Raw genomic sequence first — 21646 nt, 5'->3', positions numbered from 1 at the left:
ATTGTACAATATGTTTGTTTGATTTGTCCTGTACACGTGACATCCATTGCACGTCTGTCCGTCCTTTTTTCCCTGTTGAAAGTGTTTTTTGTGGGCAGGTTAAGGTGTCACTCCCTGTACAGATTGTAAAGCCCTCCGAGGCAAATGTATTTTGTGATTTTGGCCTATACAAATAAAAAATAATTTGATTTGATTTAAATTAGGTAGGTAGGTACAGGTATGCAACTGTAGATTCAGTGATAACCCTGCTTTCATATTTTTTATATGGAAATCAAAAGTGTATTTAAATGTTTAAGTGTATTTATATCATGTTTGTCCTACACACTGGACCTGAAATATTCACACTTGACTTACAGTTTCTTACATTCCTGTGTTTTTCATTGAAACGATAATAGACCTATAAGTTACAACAGAGTTGCACCATGCAAATATTATATGAAGTCCTCAAAAAAAAGAAATTGTACTCCTAAAAGTAGGCTATACAATGCTTCACATTCAAAAATGACAGACAACAAATGCAACACAGCCAAAGATACAACCTCAACAATTGTGGACATTTAAAACAGTTAAACTCACCTGTTTTTATATTGACTTGCTCAAAGTTTTAAGACATATTATAAATAAAAGTCTGATTTATATATACTTGTGTTGAATCTGTAGGGCAGGTTCAGAATGGGCACTTCATAGTATTTCTTGAAATGGAGGCAGTGGAGCACGTTTTGATCTCTGCAGGATGTATGAAGAGTAAAAAAAAAGGCTATGATTACAAGGTGACAGGATTAATTACAATGCTGTAGTAGAATATGATACCAGTGGACGATTACATCCTGAAGGAGGCGGTAATGCGAACCTACAGTTCATTATCTTGATGCACACACACTCTTTGACAAAAGCAGCCCGCAGCTGCGTGTGTGTGTAGGGGGGAAAACCAAGACGGTGCAGTAGGTGTGTCTTCTCTCTCACTTTTACCGTTTCTTCCAGGAAGTAGACTGTTTTGTCTTGAAGTCAGTTAGTGCCAAGTGTAATAACAGCCTGATAGAAGCACGTTGATGGTAAATCTTTCTTCCTGGCTGCCATGTCGGATACTTTGGACCGGTCCACGAAGATCAACTTGCTCAAAGAGCCGGTCGTGAGGAGGCTCTGTGAGGTGTTGGACAAATCCAGCAATAAAGGATGGCGAAAACTTGGAGAGATAGTCGGCAATGAAAGACGGTTTAAAGTCAGGTAGGCTGAAAGTAATTCAAATTGCGTGATTTGTTATGTTATGTTATGTTATGTCATGTTATGTTATGTTATGTCATGTTATGTTATGTTATTTTATTTTATTTTATGTTATGTCATGTTATATCATGTTATGTTATGTTATGTTATGTTATGTTATGTCATGTCATGTTATGTTATGTTATGTTATGTTATTTTATTTTATGTTATGTCATGTTATATCATGTTATGTTATGTCATGTTATGTTATGATATTTTATTTTATTTTATGTTGTGTCATGTTATATCATGTTATGTTATCATGTTATGTTATGATATATTATGTTATGTTATATCATGTTATGTTATGTTATGTCATGTTATATCATGTTATGTTATGTTATATCATGTTATATCATGTTATATCATGTTATGTTATGTTATGTCATGTTATATCATGTTATGTTATGTTATGTTATGTTATGTTATGTTATGTCATGTTATATCATGTTATATCATGTTATGTTATGTTTAGTACATCACAGGACTATGAAGGATATATTGTTATGATGATGATACTACTTTTCACTATGTATGTGCAAGCATCAGGTAAATAGTGATAGATATTGTGAATATAATAAATTAAAATGTACAGGTGAGTCAGATGAAACATAAAGCTGTGCTTTGACTTTATGCATCACAGGTTTATTATCACATACTGTGTATAACTGAGTACTTAAGTACTGAGTAACTTAATAGCAAAGATACAGATACAAACTATTATAGATTTGGTCATTTTCTGGTATTACTCATTGTTTTTAGAAATCTGCAGTTGCTAGTACAGTTTTGGAGTTAATGTCCTACAGTTTACATTTAGATCACTAGTGTACCTTCAATTGAAATTACAAGATCTAAAAAATAGTGCTTAGCTCAAATAAATCCTCTTGTTTTTTCATCAAAGCCCCCGTTATGCAGCTTTGACTATATCATACTATCACCTGGATACTGTGTTAATGCTGTCCAACTTCTGCCTGCATATAGCAACTTATTTTGTGATCTACTTTTGTATCTTCCTGCAAATCTGTCAAATCAATAATCCTTAACTACGATGTGTCGTCAATCTCCTGCATCGTTCTCCAGCTCAGACGACATGGAGATGTGCTCTCTGAAGGTGTTGGAGCTGGAGGGCAGCCCGAGCCGCATGCTGCTGAGGCTAATGGGAGAACGAGGATGCACCATGGGTCACCTCACTGACTACCTTCAAACTCTCGGCAACTCTGAGGCCCTTCAGTGTGTGAAACCATCAGGTACAATAAAAACCGCCCCAGGCCTGTAAATGTGTTGTCAAGTATCCAAACTAGGTTAATCTATGTTCTTTGTGTTGTATTTTTAGCTTAAAGGGGAATTTATGACTGACTTTAGATACCACTTACAGTACATTGCCACAACAGTTTATCATCAGTGCAACATTATATAAGCTTCTCACTGGAAAAAGGGTTAAATCAGCTTTGGGCTTTTGAAAGAGGAAACATATGATATATCTCACACTTGGGGGAAGTAAATTGCCTCTTTATGTTTTTACGATATGTAGCACATCATGAAACATCATGAAACTGTCTTTGTTCCTGGTATGTCACATGTTAATATATATATATATGTATATATGTGTGTGTGTGTGTGTGGTGTGGTGTGTTGTGTGTGTGTGTATATATATATACTAATATATATATATATGATAAATATATAGATATATATAATATATATATATATAGATATATAGAGATAATATATATATATATATATATATATACAGTGATATACAGTGATATACAGTGAATACAGTGAGACAAAATGTGAATTCACAGTGAAAGTCTTCTTGCAGCCTTGCAGATCCTCATTCAGCCCCAGTCTGTAGCTCTTATATCTGGCCACAATCTACGCCTCACCTGCCATGCTGTGGGCAAATCTCCAGTACAGTACCAGTGGTTCAAGACCAAGGAAGAGGTGAGCTATGAACCCCACTCCTCCATTAACATACAGACACACTGCACTTTTTCTGACTTTAAAGTAAGCTGTTTGTGAGATGTTTTATGTCAGTATCATTGAAATTTATTCACTATCATTCAAACAGTTTTGTCTCAGGACAAAGGGAATGTACAGGTAAAACATTACATTACAGTGCATGGCATGGGTTTGAAATCTTCTCTGCCAGTATTTCTTTTGTTCACACATAAATAATGCCTACTCATGACTCCATGATGCAACTTTATGGCCCTGTCGTTTTTGTGTTGGCTGAAGAACAAACATATAAATCACCAGGTGAGCCGCTCCGACGGCAGGGCTGCATTCCAGTGTATAATGCTGACATAAATAGCATTGGTGTTTCCTTTCCTTGTCAGCAAGGAACCTAAACACAATAAAAGATCATTATAAAGACTTTGAGCCTTCCAGGATGCATACCTGATTTTAACTGCAGTCTAAAATGTAGATATCATTTCACAAAACGTTTCTGACTCTCATCCATCCTCCCTTCAATAATTTGCCTCCCTTTTCACAATCCTCTTCACCTCTAAAGCTGTATCTTGGTAACCATGCTGTAACACTTAAACTCTGCATCTCATGTATGAGGCACACTGGAATAGTAGAGTAGCACTTAGTGAAGCTGGTTCTCTTTTGGACTGGGGTGATGTTACAACTTGCATATTGATGATTTACATTTTCACAACCTCAGGTGCCAAATGGCAACTCTCCAGACCTGGTGATCAGTCCAGTCCATCTGAAGGATGCTGGCTTTTACATCTGCAGGGTCAATTGTGGAGAAACTTCTGAATTCAGCCAGTGGGCTCAGGTGGATGTCATGAATGTCGCCATGTCTTACGGTGAGATATTACAGGTGTTTTAGTTGGGACTGCTGTGTGCTGTGTAATTCTGTTTTTATATTTGAGATGTCTGTATTAGTCACAGGACAAGATTTGCTTACATCTTTAGAATAGGTAAGTTGTTTGAGAGTGAATCTTTTAACTGGATGTAGTGCATAATGTTGTGTCCTGTCCTTCCACCACCAGGGCAGAGTTATCATTCCTTAGAAGGTCGGCTGAAGTTGGTAATCCAGCCTCAGTCGCAGCGGCTACATGTTGGTGAAAACCTGCAGCTGGATTGTGGTGCAGTGGGTCGGCCGATCCCTCGATATCAGTGGCATAGAAATGGAGTCCCGATCCCCAATGCCACAAAAAGGAAACTCATGGTGAGGAACAGGTGTTAGACATGATGTTAAAAAAGTTTCCATTTGTAGTTCACTAAATGGGAGGAAGGCTTAATAAAAAAGTGTCTCTGGTTTCAGGTTCCTCATGCGATGCAGGATCAACACGGCAGGTATCGTTGTGAGATCAGCAGCAGCTCTGAGAGAATGTGGACCAATGAAGTTGATGTTGTGATAGGTATGTCACATTTCAGTACTTTTTTTTTCTGATCTTGTAATTACAGTAAAACCAACTCTGTTATTATCACACCCAAGTGATTATTTGCTCTGTTCTTGACTGAAAGCACCAAGGATATCAGTCCAGTTTTCAGGGGCAATGGAGTGCTCTGAAGGTAGAGTTCAAAGGACTGGTGTATGGTGTATCAGATGGCAAGAGGGTAACAATAGCTGCATGAAAATGAATGATCTTAACCCCCGTAACTGCATGTGGGAATAGTCACATAAATACTAACCATCCTCCAACCGACCTCCTGGGGTTTAATCTCGAGATTTCATGTGCATGAATTTTTGATTTGACTAATGTCATCACTGTAATCTGAATTGCTCCTTTAACCTAACTAGAATTGTCTGTGTCACAAAGCCAGATATATCTTATTCCTCTGCGTCATAGACGTCCATTGTTGTCCGACAGACACTGTGTCACTTTGTCTCAATGAACACAGTGACTGTAGTTTATTTTTCCAGCTTACTGAGCCTTTTCTAAAAAATGAAACCATATAATAGTGCCTCAAAGATTAGTGCTGTATTCAGGAGGAAACGGGGTACTTGAGGCTTACACAGACAAGAAGGTATTGGGAAAAACAGAATAACCACCATTAAATTTGAATGATGATTAGTTAATTTGTATGCATGAATGTTAAGAGATCGTCTCCACTGTTAATGCAAGGCTTTGACTAATTTCCTGAATCAAAATGTTGTTCTGAGGGTAATGTATTTGTATTTTTGATTCCTAGATGATGTTTACGCCATTGGAGGAGGTAAGAGTCATCATACTAATTCAAATTCATATTTCCTCCCTTACACAATAACCTGCTTCATGATCCATTGTTGTGTGTTTACTGTGACTTTATGATTTTAGGCTCCAGTGAATTTTTCCTCAATAGTATTCCAGATCAACTTTATGGTAAGTGTTAGTGTATTATTAAAATATGATTACTGTATGTCTCTACTCATGCTAGTGATTTATATGGCTGATGCATAGTTCCTCTCTATGTCTCGCGCTCCTGATCTACCATCAGTTCCCGTGTTAACATGAACACTAAAATAAAGATGTGAAACTTGCAGCTTTAATGTAACATATAATTCTAGCAGCCACACAGATGGACAAAGTAACACTGATGAAGTACAACATGAGAGAAGAATACCTCAAAAGATAGTATCAAACCGCCATTATTGTTATTGTGATATTCAGCCCAATATGATAAGCTTCCTTCTTGTCGGTGTTTTTTTTGAAATTGTGACTTGTACGGACTTGCTCTCTGAATTACTGGCACAAACTTTGTAAATGATTTAGGAAAGTTGAGTTCTGTCCTTGCTGTATACAAAGTACACAAAAACGAAGAACAATGAAGGATGGGTCAGTGTGGCAAAGAGAAAAATCGGAACAGTAAATCTTCATAAACTAAGCTAAAGATAAGCTAAGATTCAATATTTCTGAGAGCACACACAACACAAAAAAACAAGCCTTAACAGATGTTCTGATGTTCTGTACGGTGTCGGACATTTCTTTAGATATGTCTTAGATGTATAGATATGTTTATCAGCCAATAAAAAAACTTTAATTTACACCTTTTCGATTTTCCGGCTATAGGCTTTGGTCACAATTTTTTTACCAACCGGATTTTAAAGGTTATTAACAAAATAATAATTGAATGTATATATTATATATATTGAATTTTTAGACTTGCGTTTTCTTTTTTATTTACATATATTCTATAGAGAGATTGTTAAGAGCATTCACTGTCTTAACTTGTCAGTTTAACAGTACGTTTTTTCTCCTGTGTCCTGTTCCAGCGACTGACAAAGTGGCCCTGTTGATCGGCAATCTGTCTTACCAGAACCACCCGCAGCTCAAGGCTCCCATGGTGGATGTGTACGACCTCACAAACCTCCTAAGACAGCTAAACTTTCAAGTAGTGTCACTGCTGGACCTCACAGAGTCCGAGATGAGAAACGCTGTCGATGAGTTCCTGCTGCTGCTTCACAAGGGAGTCTATGGTATGTTGGGATTTTACAAATATGTGGACACACCCATCCTAAAACATAGTGATTCGTTTAGAGTGACTGAAACTCTGACTGAAGTAATACAATACACACTTCTCTTTTTAGGTCTGTTGTACTACGCCGGCCATGGATATGAGAACTACGGCAACAGTTTCATGGTACCAGTAGACGCACCAAACCCGTACCGCTCGGCCAACTGTTTATGTGTGCAGAGCATCCTTAAACTGATGCAGGAGAAGGAGACAGGGCTCAATGTGTTTCTGCTGGACATGTGCAGAAAGAGGTGAGTGTTAGTTTGCATAGTTTTCTGTTTGTAATTTTACAACACTACCCAGAAATATTTTTTTCTTCAGAATAGAGCTGTCTGGGATTTTCACAGATATATTATTTTTTTAGGAATATTCATGATGAGAGCACTCCAAACATTGTCCTGAGGGTTACGGCCAACATTGTCTTTGGATACGCTACGTAAGTTTGCAACATCGAGTATTCAGAACTAAATTCATACACACATTGGTTTGTGAGATTATAAAATGCTTTATTCTTGGTTTGGCTGTTCAGGTGCCAAGACGCTGAGGCCTTTGAGCTGAGCTCCAGTGGCTTCACCAACGGTGTGTTTGTCAAGTTTTTGAAGAAGCGACTGCTAGATGATGAGAAGATCACCGTGGTGCTGGACAGAGTCGCTGAGGGTGAGAGAGGAACAGAAATATAATTACATTACATATTACATTACATTGCATTTAGCAGACGCTTTTATCCAAAGCGACTTACAGAGGAGGACATAAGCTGAGAAAGGTGTAAAGGAGCACAGAGTAGTTGTTAGTTTTGTTAGTTTTGTTAGTCAGGGAAGCATTCTCGAAACAGAAAGGTTTTTACAAGTTTTTTAAAGGTCGAAAGGGATGTTGCTGTTCTAGTAGCCGTTGGTAGGTCATTCCACCATTTGGGGACGACCACAGAGAAGAGTTTAGAGTGACCTCGCTTTGCGAGAGGCGAGGGTACAACTAGACGGTTTGTATGAGCGGAGCGTAACGCCCTGGTCGGGACGTGAGCCTTTAGTAAGACGCTGAGATAGGCAGGGGCAGATCCTGAGATGGTTTTGTAGGCTAGCGTCAGAGCTTTGTGTTTAATTCTGGCAGCTACAGGCAGCCAGTGCAGGTCGCTAAAGAGTGGGGTGACATGTGACCTTTTAGGTTGATTGAAAACCAGTCGCGCTGATAATTTTAATTATCTTATTATTTTTTTAAATAATGAGTAGGTTACCATGAAGAATTAGAAAAGAACATTTGTATGAAGAAAATGTTCTTGCAGTGATGGTTATAAAATGTGATTGTTTTACAGTTACTATGTTTCCTACAGGTTCTGTTCAAGTTTATGTTTCAATACTTAGTGAAATGTGTGAAATGCATTATAACTGTCCAAATTGCATTAGCTTTCTTGTGGGCTAATGGAGATTACTTTTAAATGCACTGTTAATGAAGAAAAATGTCGCTGTAATTTGCTCTTTATATTTAAATTAATATTAAACAACATACAGGATGTGTGAATTAATTGTAGAATAAAATGCTCCCTGCCTCCCCAGAGTATTACAAATGCTTTTGGTTGGACTCCCTGCCTCCCCAGAGTATTACAAATGCTTTTGGTTGGACCCTGTTTCGGCTCATGTAACGGGGGTCTTGCTGACATGTGATTTGCAATTTTTTTATGTATCCAGACATGGGTCAGTTTGATGCCACGAAGGGGAAGCAAGCTCTGGAGATCCGCAGTAGTCTGTCAGAGAGGAGAGCTCTAACCGATCCTATTCTGCCCAGCGACAGTGCTGATCACACTCACAGCCGCCAGTGGGCAAAGGCTCACGGTAAGGTTTAAACTCTCTGCTTCATTTTTACATGTTTGTTCACCTGTTATCACCGCACTGGAAAACCCCCTATTTGATTCCTGCAGCTCAGAACTGCACACATGGTGACTTAGCAGCAGATTTGAAAGCGAGAAACCTCAGGTTATCACCTGTTCTTCTACTATCAGCGAATAAATATTTGCTCTTGGAAAACAGAAACAAATAACACAATCTGGTAGTTTTGTTGAGATTATTTTGACCAGGTAGGAATGTCTTGAAATGTTTTTTTTATGTTACTCCAGAGCTTCCCGAGAGTATGTGTCTCAACTTTGACTGCGGGGCTCAGATCAAGTTGGGCTTCGCTGCAGAGTTCTCCAATGTGCTCGTCATTTACACTCACATCATAAAGAAACCAGAGGACATGTCCTTTTGTCAGGCTCACGTCACTGACTTCTCTCAGGTCAGTATGTTGTCACAATCACACATTACTAAGAAGGAGCAGTGCATTTCTCATCTTTGTCACAAATCTAACAAGAACTTGAAGTGTTTATGATAAAACTGTCGGCTCTGTAGCAAAGCCACAAAATGCATGTACTGTAAATGCATCTAAAATGATTTTGACAGTGGGTGTGTGCATATCTGTTTGTGCATATTGTACACTGCAGGATCTTGATGTGGATCCTAAAGAGATGAACAGAGAGACTCCAGAGGAGACCGGGATCTACTTTCTGTCCAGCAGCCTGCCGCAGCACTGTCTGTACACCAGAGTCAGTTCGCTGCAGAAGCTCAGGGTAAAAACTCAGCATTCCTTCTCACAAGATATTTTGGCCTATACTGTAGCCTAACCTCTAGTGTCACCTGCTGGTGGCACTAGAGGAAAAATCAGGGGATCATCAACATCACAAGGATTTATCCTCTGACCTCTGTGTTTCTTAATAGTACTTTTTGTCCTCTAACCCCACATTCAACAGGAGGAGCTGGTCTTCACCGTGTGCCTTCAGGGTACCTTTACCGCCATGGATGATGGTCCAGTCCACTGGGCCAAAAGCATCAACATTGGCAAGCCATTGATCGCCCGTCTGGACCTGCACCGGGCCATGCGGCGAAATAGCTGCCTGCAGACGTGCATGATGCCCCACAGCCCGTCCCACAGCCCCTGTCACAGCCCCGGGCCTGAACACCGCCTCCACCTCCATCATGGGTTGTACCAAGCCCAGGATTACAGCCGCCTGTCGCCACAAAACAACTACCTGGACGTCTACGAGCGTCTTCAGGGTGCAGCGGGTGGCTGCAGTGGGGATTCCTACTATGACAACCTCAGCCAGTCTTGCTATGATCCTGCGTATGGCTCTCCTGGTGGGCTTTCAAGCTCGCCGGGCAGGCACAGCATCCCTATAGAGGCTTCTGATGATATCACTGAACTGCAGACTGTGTTCATCAACAGTCTGCAGCTTCAGCAGTAGTGAAACAGCTTTAAATGTCTATAGTATAGTGTGTACAGTGTATCTGAAATACTGCTGCTCTTGCTGTTACATTATGTGACGTAAGCTTTTTTAGGGTATTATATTCTTCAAATTATAAGCATTATTTGCCTCAACAAGCTTTACACTGACTTTTGTACTTGAATTTTAAAGAGTTTTGTAAATAAACTTTTAGAAGAATGAAAAAGTGTATTTCAGTAAACTGGCAGAGGAGCAAAGATCATAGATGCTGCACGGTAGAAGACATGACATGACACATCTTTTTGTATTTTTATGAAAACTGTTTGACTATTATGTATATTGAGAAGTATGAGTCAAATGCACGTAAATTAAATGGGCATTAATATTAAGAACATAAGGTATAAATCAATCAGCACAAAAGGCGAAAACAGCATTTTATTCAGTAGTCTGCGTTTACAGGAGCTCCCTCTGCTGTGCAGTTGGAAGAAGTATCTGCAGCTGTAAACAGACTTTTGTGTAATGTGATTAACTGAGGAGAGAAAGTGCTGGTTAAAAACTACAGTCAATCAATCCTATTTAAACCTCAACCAACTGTGAGCTGTTTTTCTGTGTTTCTAGCAGTCCTCCTCAGGATGGCAGTAGAAGGCCTCCATCAGGACTTTCTCTGGCCCTAACTCTCTTGACCTGCCTGCAGTACCCAATTTCAGCAGCTCCTCTTATATCCTGGGTGAGCAGTCGACTTCATTCGTGTTGGCTGCTCCTCAGTGAACCATGAAACTTTCTAAAAAAAAAAGAGAGAATAGTCACAGACCGACATAGTCCACTCCACACTTTATTGACATTATTTCCATAGCATGAGGTCCATATATGATTGTAAAATAAGGGTATAATAAGTCAGACTTTTATTCACTGTAATTTGTGTAACACATGGTCACTTTAAGAACTCAACAGGCCAGTAAGCACAGACATAACGTGCTGCTCCACAGTCTTATTGTATATTTAACCCTATGTAAAGAGATTAATTCTCCATGTGCCACACTGTCACATGGAGAATTAATCTCTTTACATAAGAAACCACGAGTCCTGTGCCAGGATGTCTCCAGTAGTGACAGAGGCAGCCAAGAGAGAATAAGTTAAAACTGTTTTTATGCAGTATTTATTCAAAGTATTAGTGAGAGGAACAACATATAAAGCAACACTGGAGGAAAGAGACGAAACAGAAATGGACAAATAACTGTAAAGACAGAATTTAGTAACGAAATGTACTGATGTGGAAAGAATGGAGAACAAATGAGAAATATGAGCACACCTAATCTGGTAAGGTGAATCCAAGAAGTGTGTGAAATGTAGTTAGACGTGTGTGTTCTTGTGAATATCAACGGTGCCCTTTACACTTTTTAGCCTGTTCAACCTAAGGTTGTTTAACTCTAAATATTGTTCATGGGGGTTGTTTCTAGGGGTGGAAAGAGAGCTTTTACTCAAGTAGAAGTACTCAAGTAGGTGAGCGATTACTTGCTCAAGTGACAGTTTAAAAGTGTCTCTTTTGACATGTATTTTGTCAAAACAGAATTTATGGTTTTATCTATGAATCTACAAAAAAATAAACTGTATAAGGAAGTGAATCAGTTACAGTAATAATAGTAATTTGTTTCTACTCGTGGCTGTTTTAATGAATGCAGGCAGGTCATGTGACCTTCAGCTGCCTGGTCCTGGTGCACAGTAGCAACATAATAGCACTCAGGTCAGGACAGGTTTAATATATATCTTTTTTTTAATCCAACGACACACATTTTACTTCCAAGAATAGGAGTGTTTATTTTGGCATGTTCTGTTCCATACACAACCCTGCAGGACATCAAACTGCAACATTGAGAAGGTAAACCCTGTATGATTAAATAATGGATAGAGTCAGCCACCCACAGGCTGCAGGGTGATATCATAGCTGCGTCACTTGCGCAGCTGAGGGAGGAGGGGGGAGGTAGAGAGGACGATGCAGCAGGCAGAGAGAGGACAAGTGAGAAACCTGGCTACAGAGAAGACAGAAGAATAATAATCATGTTAGCCTCCTGGAAGCAGCTCATTTTTCAGATCCTTCTGCTTCTCGTCTCCTGCAGACACATCAATACAAGTAAATGACTATTTGGGTTTCATTTTGACTGTTTACGGTTATGTTGAAAACCTTGTTCTGCTTTCTATTTTCTCCACTAAATTATCAGCAACCTTGAAAAAAATGTCATAGGATTTCCACACCATCACTGTATCTACTATAATGATTTGAAGTTGCAGACAGTCAGTGTTTATTGCCTTTTTGACGTCCCCCAAAAGAAAATCCTCTAACACAGTATTTACATTATCATGGGACAACTCTATATTTAAAACAAGAGCAATTACTTATTTAATGAATGAATAATAAATATTGACTGTATGTGGAAAAACTGGTTGTACCCAGTTACCTTTGATGTAATATCTGAAGAATAGGTTATATCTTTTTGTGGAGTATTAAAAAAATTAGAGACTCGGGAAATGAACATATTACTTTTATCATAATACCACTGCAATCTGGAACAGGAGTAAGACTTTTCAGAGCAAATTTTTTTCTTATTTTATCATCCTGGAGATATTTATGAATGCAGTTATTTTAAGTTTTTGTTTGTCTCAGCCATATATATATATATTTATATAGTATTGTTATTTTTTCATTATGACTCAGCGATGACTTTAAGATGCCTCTCTTTGTATGTAAAAATTAATAATATATACATATCAACCACCCTTAATATATCCACCTAAGAACCATCTCATAACTCCATAGCAACACCCTAGTTACGACTGCAAATACCATGGAAATTTACAAAAGCAACGCTTAGGCAGACAACATAGTTATTATTACAGAACAACCACAACAACAACCACATAGCAACTTTACAACACACAAACAAACAAATGCAGCAACACCATGAAGACGCCCGAACACCTCTTCGAAAGGTCTTCAACTTAGCACTTGTAAATATAGCCTAGATTTCTCTATAAAACCCTACAACAATAAATACAACATCTGGCTGACCGGATGAACAATGTGGAGAAAAAACACCAACAAGGCCAAAGTGGAGGAACAGTGTTTTTGATCAGTTTTTATGAAGACGTGTGCCCACCATGGCCTTTCAGAATCCTGTATAACTAGACCAGAAACACACTGACGACAGAGGTCAAAGCAGCTGAGAGGAGCTACATTAAAAAGATTTAGTTTAAAAAAAACAAACAGTTTTTTAACGCATAAATTAATAGATGTACAGTACATCTAGAGCAAAGACAAATTCCTTGTGTGTGTACGCACACCTGATTAATAAAAGTGATTTTGATTCTAATAACTCCTTAGTCACCATGATCACCGTAGCAATAAACCACCATAGCAGCAAAGTAAACAACTTTTTTTTTGTGCACATTTTTTTTTGTAGTTCTGTTCTGACCTTGCATGAACCAACAGTGTTACATTTTATGTTTATTTTATTTAAACCTGACATGCAAACATTCAGGTTTATGTGTGTTTATGTAATTATGGTTTTCTTGCCAGCATCACCTGACCCAACGCCCCCACCGCTGGTTCCCATCGATTCACTGCCAAGAGATGTAAGGCGTGCTGCTTTTAAAGGTATCTTTTTTCAAATATCAGTCCATTAAAGTATGTTACATTTGTTTTTTCACCATTTGTCACCCATAAGTGTGATTTTCCACGGTGTTTGTGTTTGAACAACTCTCCACACAGGTGAAGGTCAGATTGAGAAAGTTGAACTGTTGAACCCAGTAAATCTGGAACTGGTGTGTACCTGGACTGGTCATCAGAACAAAGAATCAAACATAACTGGGTTCTGGAGAAAAGATGGGCTTGAAATTGAGAACAGCCACCTCACAGTGCAGTTGGAGAATGAGCAGTATCAACTCCAACAAGTGTAAGTACTTATACAATAGTACAAATACAAATTAAATGTACATTATTTATATATAGTAGCCTGAGAACTTGAGTTGGAAGTCTCAAAACTGGCTTTTATCAAAGTCAAAGTCAACTTTATTGTCAATGCTGCTATGTGTACAGGACATACAGAGCATCGAAATTACGTTTCTCTCTTGTCTAAAACAGTATGGACACAAGTGTAGTAAAAGATGTAAAAAGAAAAGTATATAAAATATATATATATAATAAAGATGTACAAATCTAAAAAATATATACAGCAAAAGACATCTGTGAGGCAATATGGTTGCTATAAATATAAGTATGGTTATATCAGTCTGCACTGTCAATTTTAGATTCATTTTTTTCAAATTAGAAAAAGGCTTTATTGAAGTTGTTACCACTACTATTTCTGTTAAATTATAAGTCATGTTTTATAGACGTGAAATCTGTTTTGGTGTAAAATCTCTATCTATTTCCTCTTTACAGGTTCAACATTGTCAGTGAAGAGAACCTTGGAAATTACTCGTGTGTGTTTGAAAGTGAAGTCAAAATAGACTTTGTTGTGGCAGGTATGTAAATATATCACTACCAACAATTATGTTGTTATCAGCTCAGCTCAGTCCTTGCTGCTTATTTATGATGAACATCAATATTTTTGCACTGAGTTAGTGTGTTAGTTATGTTTGAAGTGTCATTTTCTCATTATTATTGTGCTCTTTTTCATTGTTGTCCACCAGTTCCACAGATTGGTGAGATACGAGATAAGCCAGTAGTTACCTATGTAGGGGACTCTGGGGTGATTACATGTAAAATGGAAGATAGCAAACCAATGCCGAACACCTGGAAGTGGTATAAAGCAAATGGCACAGACAAGGTGCGTGAGCTTTTAAGGGGATGATGTTTGATTGACACTTTTTTAACATGAGTTTTACCGTAAACACACAGATGTTTTTACTTATTTGCCTGATTAGAACTCTTCTTTCTAGTAATACATGTTTGCTGAATTGAATCCCAGAACAGCTGAGCGGATGTTCAAATATCTGAAAATACATAGGCAGGTGTTTAAATACAGTACTGGGTAATCCTTAAGTTAAAATTGAACATTATAGAGGACTATAGGTCTTGAACAGTCGACTTCTCACGTCACTATGTATGTGTCACCTCTGTTAGAAGGGAAGTGCTTTTTTTTTTTTATTAGCAACATTAACTCCTCTTTACTTCCGTTACTTCCCCTTGCAGTAACAAGTACTTTCATTCTCAAAAACTCTCACATGTTGGTTTTTGTTTTTTTATTGTGAAACAAAAAATATTATATTATAATATTTCCATAATCATACATGGTTGAGAATCAAATAGAGACAGCCACCATCTGATGCACAACGTGTAAACATATTTATGGGCTCTGACCTGTTGGACTGATATTTGTCATAGGAGGAGATTTTTGCTGCTGCAGAGCCTCAACGGTATGAAATCAAAAACAATGAGAGGAAGACTAAACTGCTGGTGAACAACCTGACAATGGCAGACTCTGGTTTGTATTACTGCGGTGCAGTGTACACCCTCAGCACCTCGATGGGTCACGTGGAGCTGAAGGTCAGTAAAAAAAAGGAACTAAGACAAAGTATTATTTCTAATGTATGTTCATTCATTCAAGAGGAAAGATTGTACTTTTTACTCTGTTACATTTATGTAACAGATTTTACCCACAAACACACAATAGGATTATAAAATACAATACTCTAACTCTTATATTTTATAATAATATAAGATTAAAGAATAATCTAAGAGATTAAGGGTTTAACTTTATTCTGTTTGTTGTACAAAATCTGATCGCTTCTTCCCACACTGCTGAAGGTCATCACCTATTATGAGCCTCTGAAGCCCTTCATGGCCATCGTGGCCGAAGTGTTCATCCTGGTCACCGCCATCCTGCTCTTTGAGAGAAGTCGCTCCAAGAAAAACGACACAGAAGGTAGTCAGGCAGCATGATGTTCTTGTTTATGTCAGTGTTTATTGTGCTGTGCAGAATTTTGTATTTTAACTTATGTGTCTTATTCTCAGGAGACATGATGAGTGATCAAACTAACACACTGTGAGTACTGTGGGAATGGTTTAAAGATGTTTTTTGATGTATATATCTGCTGTTTTAATTATGTACAATTTAATTTTTATGCCCTTATCAGGTCACCGGGAGAAAATAATGGATTAGAGGGAAGTTCTTCAATGAGACAGCGGAAAACTTAAAGACCCTTGGCCTGAATCCAGCGGACACAAGCTTCTATAAAACTGATGACATACAGCAATATCTTATCAATTATTTTAAGAACATTTTGGTAACATGGAAAGAGTTTATGAATACTCATGACTTTATGCATGAATTCATCTATGTAGTACTTCATGAATTGTTATGTAAAAGTGATTAATGCAATGAGTTATTAATCAGGTCAGGTTTTTGCAGTGCTCCTGTAACTGCAGACTTACCTATGGAGAAGGCATGAACACCATCATCAAACATAGTGTTACCAATATTTTCACCAAACTTACCACCACTCACAACCACCACTTAATAGTCATTCCTTTGGTTCGTACATAAGCGCCTCTTTTATCTTTCATTTCATTTATTGTTCACTCTATTCCACTGGAAGGTTACAGTATGTTTTTATTTAACAGTGGTGTCATGATGGCTAAAGGAGCAAAGCATTAACCCATTTTAATTGTGAACCCTGTATAGCCTCACTTCCTGTGGAAAATTTGGTACGCACACTTTCTGTCAAACAGGAAGGGCTTTTTTTTCTTTTTGGTAACACCTTAAACCTCAAATACTCTCAAGTTCATTCTATTATTTCCGCGTTATGGTTTGTGAGCAGTGCCTTACACTTAACAATGCATACTGTGCTTGCAATGATTTTTTGTCACTTTTTATAATTTGTCCTCGCAGTTATGTGCCTAACACGCTGTATACTACCTTAAATATCAACATATATGCAAATGCTTATTTATCTTTTTCATGTCAATGTATCAGAAGATAGTCATACTGACCTTTATGTAACAGTGTGTCTCTCGTTGTCAACCTGCACAACAAAAGTGTACAACTGTATGTGTAAACAAGCAAATTAAATCTACAGAAATCATTGCGTTTGTTTAACCTGCCTATAATAATTAACTTATTTCTTATACTGATTTAGATGCTTACTTAAAAGAGTACTCCACCAATTTTATAGTTTTCCGGTGTTACTTCTGCTCATGTGGAAAAAGTTCTATGGTGGTTTTAGAGGGCGCTGCAGGAAGCCTGATGCATAAAGTGATGTCATGTTTTGTTGGTTGTGTCTGAAGATTGAAACTGAAAAGAAAAAAAACTAGCAACACACTCAGATCTCTAACTGAACTGTTGACAAGGGAGAAGAATGTAGAAAAGAATAAAAGAGGACATTGTTTCATCAAGAAAAAGGATGTCTCATAAATGTTAATATTTTAGTAGCAAGCACCGGCATACACAAGAGCATCAATTTGAAAAGCATGGTTTTATTGTTGCTTAAATACAATCTGCACAATAATAATAATAACAATAAGGGATGTGGGTGCAGTATTTTTTCAGTACTACAGTTTAACACCGTTTTTCACTTCCTTTTTGAAAATTACATTTTATACAATCTGAAAAAGCTTCCTTGTGCCGGTCATGTTAGGCTCTAGCTCTTTCTCTTGATTCCCAGCATCTCCCCTAAGACATTTATTCAAAGAGGAAAAGACAGAAACCTGAAGAAATCTATGGCTGGTTCATGAGGAACTGAACCAGAAGCTTGATGACGCCGTCATTTAGACCCACCACCTCTCCATCTTGCACACTGTCGTACAGTCGCAGGCTCTCTGTGCCCCACAGGAGGTTTTTTCTGGGGTTGTTGGCGTCTGTCTGCACAGAGAGGGCCACGGTGTTGAGCTGGTAGCAGAAGAAAGAGAAGAACTGGCCGTCTGTGATCACAGCCTGGGACACAAAAGGCCTGGAGACATCCTCGTGGTTCCAGAAACCTACAGAAGGGAGAGAAATTATAAGCACCAGATATTTCTAAAAAGTCCACTTTAAAATAGTTTAAATGTAAACATTAATTTGCCAAATATTGACACCTGGTATTTACTACCTGTTGTTCTTTTAAACCTTTACCTGCTACTGACAATGAATTTACTAATAACTCACCCTGGTACATGGCCTGAGCCCCCGTCCAGGCAAAGAGGCTGGCAAGTCCATTGGCTCTGAGGAAGACCTCCACCTGATCAGACTGTTGCTGCCGAGCCATCCGGTCTCTGTGGTATCGGTCAGGGACCATGTGGAACTGGGTGTGACCGTAGCATGCGGGGTCTGGTAGTTTGGCACCTGTTAATGAGACCAAGAGGATGGGTTTTGTGTAAACTGAGCACAGCTGAAAACCTACATGCTTCTAAATGTTTCTTCTCAGGACAATAAGTTTAGAACTGAAAACTTTTATGTAAATATACTAAATCATGTAAACTTCTCTATCGTCTCTAGGAGGGACCGCCTTTGCCAGAAAAGGTGAAAGCTGCAAAAATTAGTTAACTACCATAAAAATGGTCGGACTTTTTTTCAGATTATTTATTTCCGCTTTTACATTTTGCTGAAGAGTGACAGCAAAGTGGGACAAGCAGCAAAAAGCCACATTTTGAAATCGAACCCGGGCCACTGCGGTAAGGACTGAACCTTTGTACTGTACATGGGGTGCACGCTCTTTCTTTTAAACCAGATCACACACATCTAGGCTGTTCTATGTGATCTCATTTCGGTAATGTAATCATTTTTCACGTCACTGAAACTGTGACTTTGAAAACCTCCGCACCTCTCATACAAATTTAAAAAAAATCGCTGTTAGTTACAGTTTTAGAAACAATTTTATGTTCCTGTACTGTATTATTGTTTGTATTGATTCTTTTTGCATATGACTGAACAGCTGCGTGTTGGTGCCCCCTAGTGACCTTAAAAGAGAAAGACGACAAATTTAACTCAACCAGCATACAACATACTAAATTTATCTTCTTTAGGCAGCTAGGATGAAGTAAGACAGAGCGGATGTGCCTGGTCTTTTGTCAGGTTTGTTACCTGTAAAGATATTGTTGTCATATTGTCTTCTGAACAGAGGCATCACGTTGGGAGATAATGTGATTTCTGGAACTTCAGCTGAATAGGAGGCCTCCAGCGGGGTAAACTAAGAGAGATTAAAATGACAGAAGGTGGTTAGAACAAAAAAAAAAAAATCATGCATATGCTCGAAATTAAACAGAAAGCATTGATAATACTTTGACCTCTGATGTGAAATGCATCAAGTGTGTCGAGTTCAGGCTTTGTAACATTTTTCAGTGTCTGTCTGTTTAGTGATGTGCTATGATTTGCTTTGAGATACTCCTGCTCTGGTTTAGTAGAAGATTTTCCCTGTACGATTTGTACCTGTGGCAGTTGTTGAGTTATCCTGATCTGACAGTTCGGGTGGTCATCGATCTGGAACCTGGTTGGCTCTAGCCGGCCTTTCCGGTGCCCCTTTGGGATGATTCGCTCTCCTCTCCTCCAATAAAAGTTCACCTGGGGATTAATATCTGACAGAGAAAGACAATCATGTGAATTAAATATCGATGTACGGTACAGATATTGGTTGATGTATTATCGTGATGTGTCTGAGTATCAAACCTCAATACTTTTGTACTTGTTTCTCAAGTATTAAAAAACTATTAAGTACTATAGCTGGTCTGATTTGAAGATAGTTCTTAAATTAAATAATACACTGGCTTCTTTTGTTGAATGGAAAAAAGCCAAACTAACAACAATCACTGATGTTGAGTCTAAACAGTATAAGAAACCTGCTGCACTTTACGGTTATTAAGCAGTAAAAATTAAGATTATGTTGAATGGGTCATCCATACCTATACTGGAGTGGAGGAAGAGTGGATTGTGTTTGGCCAGACCGTAGGTGAGTCCAGTCACCAGGTTTCTCAGCAAAGGTGCAACCATCTGCTCCTGTTTTCTGTACAGGAAAGGTTTGCGTTTCTTCATGTGCCAGTACTCCTGTAAAATCACACGACTGACCAAGGAGCGGATGTCCGCGAACGCATCACTGTCAATGCCCTCCACTGTGGTCTGAGCTGCGGCTGCCGGCGAGCTCTCCTCCGCCCCGCTCCTCTCCGGACCTTGGGTGAATTTCTCGGGCAGGCCCGGGATATATGCGGTCTTGGTAAAGTGCTGGTACCATCTGTCCGCGTTCCGTGCGAAGGTCTGAGGGTAAACCACATATTTCATCCGCTGGATACGAGTGATGAGGGAGAGCTTCTCCTCCACAGGAGAGGCGCGTATCTTCTCTACTTGTTCCGTAACCTGGCGCTGCCGGGCGGATTTGCTTTTAGCCGTGAGAGAGGGGATGATGGGGGGATACGCGGGCTTCTTGATAGCTGCCTCGGTTTGGACAAGCCTTTGGTTTCTAAAAGGAGGCAGACTTTTAGGGAACAGCAAGGGTAGCCGTGTGCGGGCCGCCATGTTTCTTGTATGTCTCCTACTAGTGATGAGTAGGTGGTGAACGAACCGGTTCAAAGAGCCGGCTCATTTAAGTGAACGATGGGAGCCGTGAGTCGTTGAGTGATAGTAGAAAAAGAAGCAGCATTTGGACCCTTTTTGTACAAATTTGAAAACACAAAGGCAGAATGCAGAATTTTTGCAAAGCCAAGCTTTCGTATTAAGCAGCATCCACAAAAAAACCTTCACAGACACATGATAACTGTGCAGCAAACAGTCAATAGCTGTCCTTCTTTAAAAAGTTTTATAGGTGTTTCTATCTGCTTTGTGTAGCAGAGTGGTTCTACATGCAAGTTAGTGCATTCATTGTGCGGAGAGTTACAAGGGTCTCTAAACGCAATGAAAACAATTAGCTACAGCAATTTATTGATATTAGAAAATGTCATTTTTACTCTTGAATACTTCAGTGCAAAGGATGTATTAAATATATAATCAGAATCAGAAATACTTTAATAATCCCAGTGGGAAATTATTTTTGTTACAATACTCCAGGTATACAAACGAACAAAAACAACATATGTAAACACGTAACCATCTATTAAGAACAATAATATATATATATATATATATAGATATAGATAATATATATATCTATATGTGGTGTGTGTGTGTTGGGTGTGTGTGTGTGTGGTGTGGTATATATATATATATAGATATATATATATATATATATATATATACACAACACACACACACACCATGAATAGTAGATATATGTGTACACATTGAAATCATAAGTCAAAACAGTGCTAAATCTGGCTGAATTATGAAAAGTATAGGTGGTAACATGAAGAGCTGTTTGGGAGCCGACTCTTCTTGGTGAACTGAGTCAATGATCGGACTCCCTAAAAAGATCCGAACTTCCCATCACTTATTCTACTTCCGGCACATTGACATATGACCTAGCAGCCTCCTAAAGCAGCGCCCCCCTACGGCACAAAAAGTCCCAATAAAAATGTAATTATACCACATGTGTACACATTACCATATGCTTCTTTACCCGTATGTAGAAACTGAGTAATGTAAGTCTTAAGTTATATGATTTAACTGTGTACAAACAGTGTTAGCATCACAGAACGTCGAGGCTCTTGAAGCCAGCCTTAAAAATGCTCCCTTTGGACGCCCTCAAAAAATGTCGTAAATTTGACTTTTGCACAACATAATCATGGGGAAAAAA

General features: G+C 38.6%; 3 protein-coding genes across 4 annotated transcripts; 2 read left to right on the top strand and 1 right to left on the bottom strand.

Annotated features, from left to right (window-relative positions):
• The first annotated feature begins 929 nt into the window (after window positions 1-929).
• malt1 (MALT paracaspase 1) lies at window positions 930-11580 on the top strand. Of its 2 annotated transcripts, XM_010730887.3 has the most exons (17): window positions 930-1224; window positions 2341-2507; window positions 3083-3204; window positions 3932-4079; window positions 4266-4444; window positions 4541-4637; window positions 4744-4791; window positions 5413-5436; window positions 5538-5582; window positions 6473-6676; window positions 6788-6965; window positions 7079-7150; window positions 7244-7371; window positions 8394-8537; window positions 8819-8976; window positions 9182-9307; window positions 9488-11580. In XM_010730887.3, exons 1-17 carry the CDS (start codon window positions 1076-1078, stop codon window positions 9977-9979), a joined length of 2481 nt encoding a protein of 826 aa, XP_010729189.2. In that variant the 5' UTR covers window positions 930-1075; the 3' UTR covers window positions 9980-11580. The 2 variants fall into 2 exon arrangements, with proteins under 2 accessions (XP_010729189.2, XP_010729190.2); XM_010730888.3 differs by lacking the exon at window positions 4744-4791.
• Window positions 11581-11911: 331 nt separating this feature from the next.
• On the top strand, window positions 11912-17354 carry emb (embigin). The gene is made up of 9 exons (XM_027275716.1): window positions 11912-12086; window positions 13530-13607; window positions 13722-13905; window positions 14394-14476; window positions 14645-14781; window positions 15339-15500; window positions 15762-15879; window positions 15969-15999; window positions 16091-17354. The coding sequence occupies exons 1-9, from the start codon at window positions 12014-12016 to the stop codon at window positions 16149-16151; spliced, it is 927 nt and encodes a 308-aa protein (XP_027131517.1). The 5' UTR covers window positions 11912-12013; the 3' UTR covers window positions 16152-17354.
• A 193-nt stretch (window positions 17355-17547) lies between these two features.
• On the bottom strand, window positions 17548-20535 carry mrps30 (mitochondrial ribosomal protein S30). Its single transcript, XM_010730890.3, has 5 exons — window positions 19827-20535; window positions 19357-19502; window positions 19012-19117; window positions 18097-18273; window positions 17548-17930 (listed from the first exon to the last, which is right to left on the bottom strand). Exons 1-5 carry the CDS (start codon window positions 20431-20433, stop codon window positions 17671-17673), a joined length of 1296 nt encoding a protein of 431 aa, XP_010729192.3. The 5' UTR covers window positions 20434-20535; the 3' UTR covers window positions 17548-17670.
• Between the last annotated feature and the right edge of the window lie 1111 nt (window positions 20536-21646).

This window comes from Larimichthys crocea, chromosome III (genome assembly GCF_000972845.2).
Source record: "Larimichthys crocea isolate SSNF chromosome III, L_crocea_2.0, whole genome shotgun sequence".
Classification (NCBI taxonomy): Eukaryota; Metazoa; Chordata; class Actinopteri; family Sciaenidae; genus Larimichthys; species Larimichthys crocea.
The sequence above is the reverse complement of the archived record's forward strand: the minus strand, read 5'-3'. Positions and strand labels throughout refer to the sequence as shown.

Coding starts and splice junctions, on each gene's coding strand:
- malt1 (XM_010730887.3), top strand. CDS start 1,076: ATGTCGGATACTTTGGACCGGTCCACGAAGATCAACTTGCTCAAAGAG. Junction 2,508..3,082: donor TCAGTGTGTGAAACCATCAG/GTACAATAAAAA, acceptor GTCTTCTTGCAG/CCTTGCAGATCCTCATTCAG. Junction 3,205..3,931: donor GGTTCAAGACCAAGGAAGAG/GTGAGCTATGAA, acceptor TCACAACCTCAG/GTGCCAAATGGCAACTCTCC.
- mrps30 (XM_010730890.3), bottom strand. CDS start 20,433: ATGGCGGCCCGCACACGGCTACCCTTGCTGTTCCCTAAAAGTCTGCCT. Junction 18,274..19,011: donor TGACAACAATATCTTTACAG/GTAACAAACCTG, acceptor TCTCATTAACAG/GTGCCAAACTACCAGACCCC. Junction 17,931..18,096: donor GGCTCAGGCCATGTACCAGG/GTGAGTTATTAG, acceptor TCCCTTCTGTAG/GTTTCTGGAACCACGAGGAT.
- emb (XM_027275716.1), top strand. CDS start 12,014: ATGTTAGCCTCCTGGAAGCAGCTCATTTTTCAGATCCTTCTGCTTCTC. Junction 12,087..13,529: donor CTGCAGACACATCAATACAA/GTAAATGACTAT, acceptor TTTTCTTGCCAG/CATCACCTGACCCAACGCCC. Junction 14,477..14,644: donor AATAGACTTTGTTGTGGCAG/GTATGTAAATAT, acceptor GTTGTCCACCAG/TTCCACAGATTGGTGAGATA.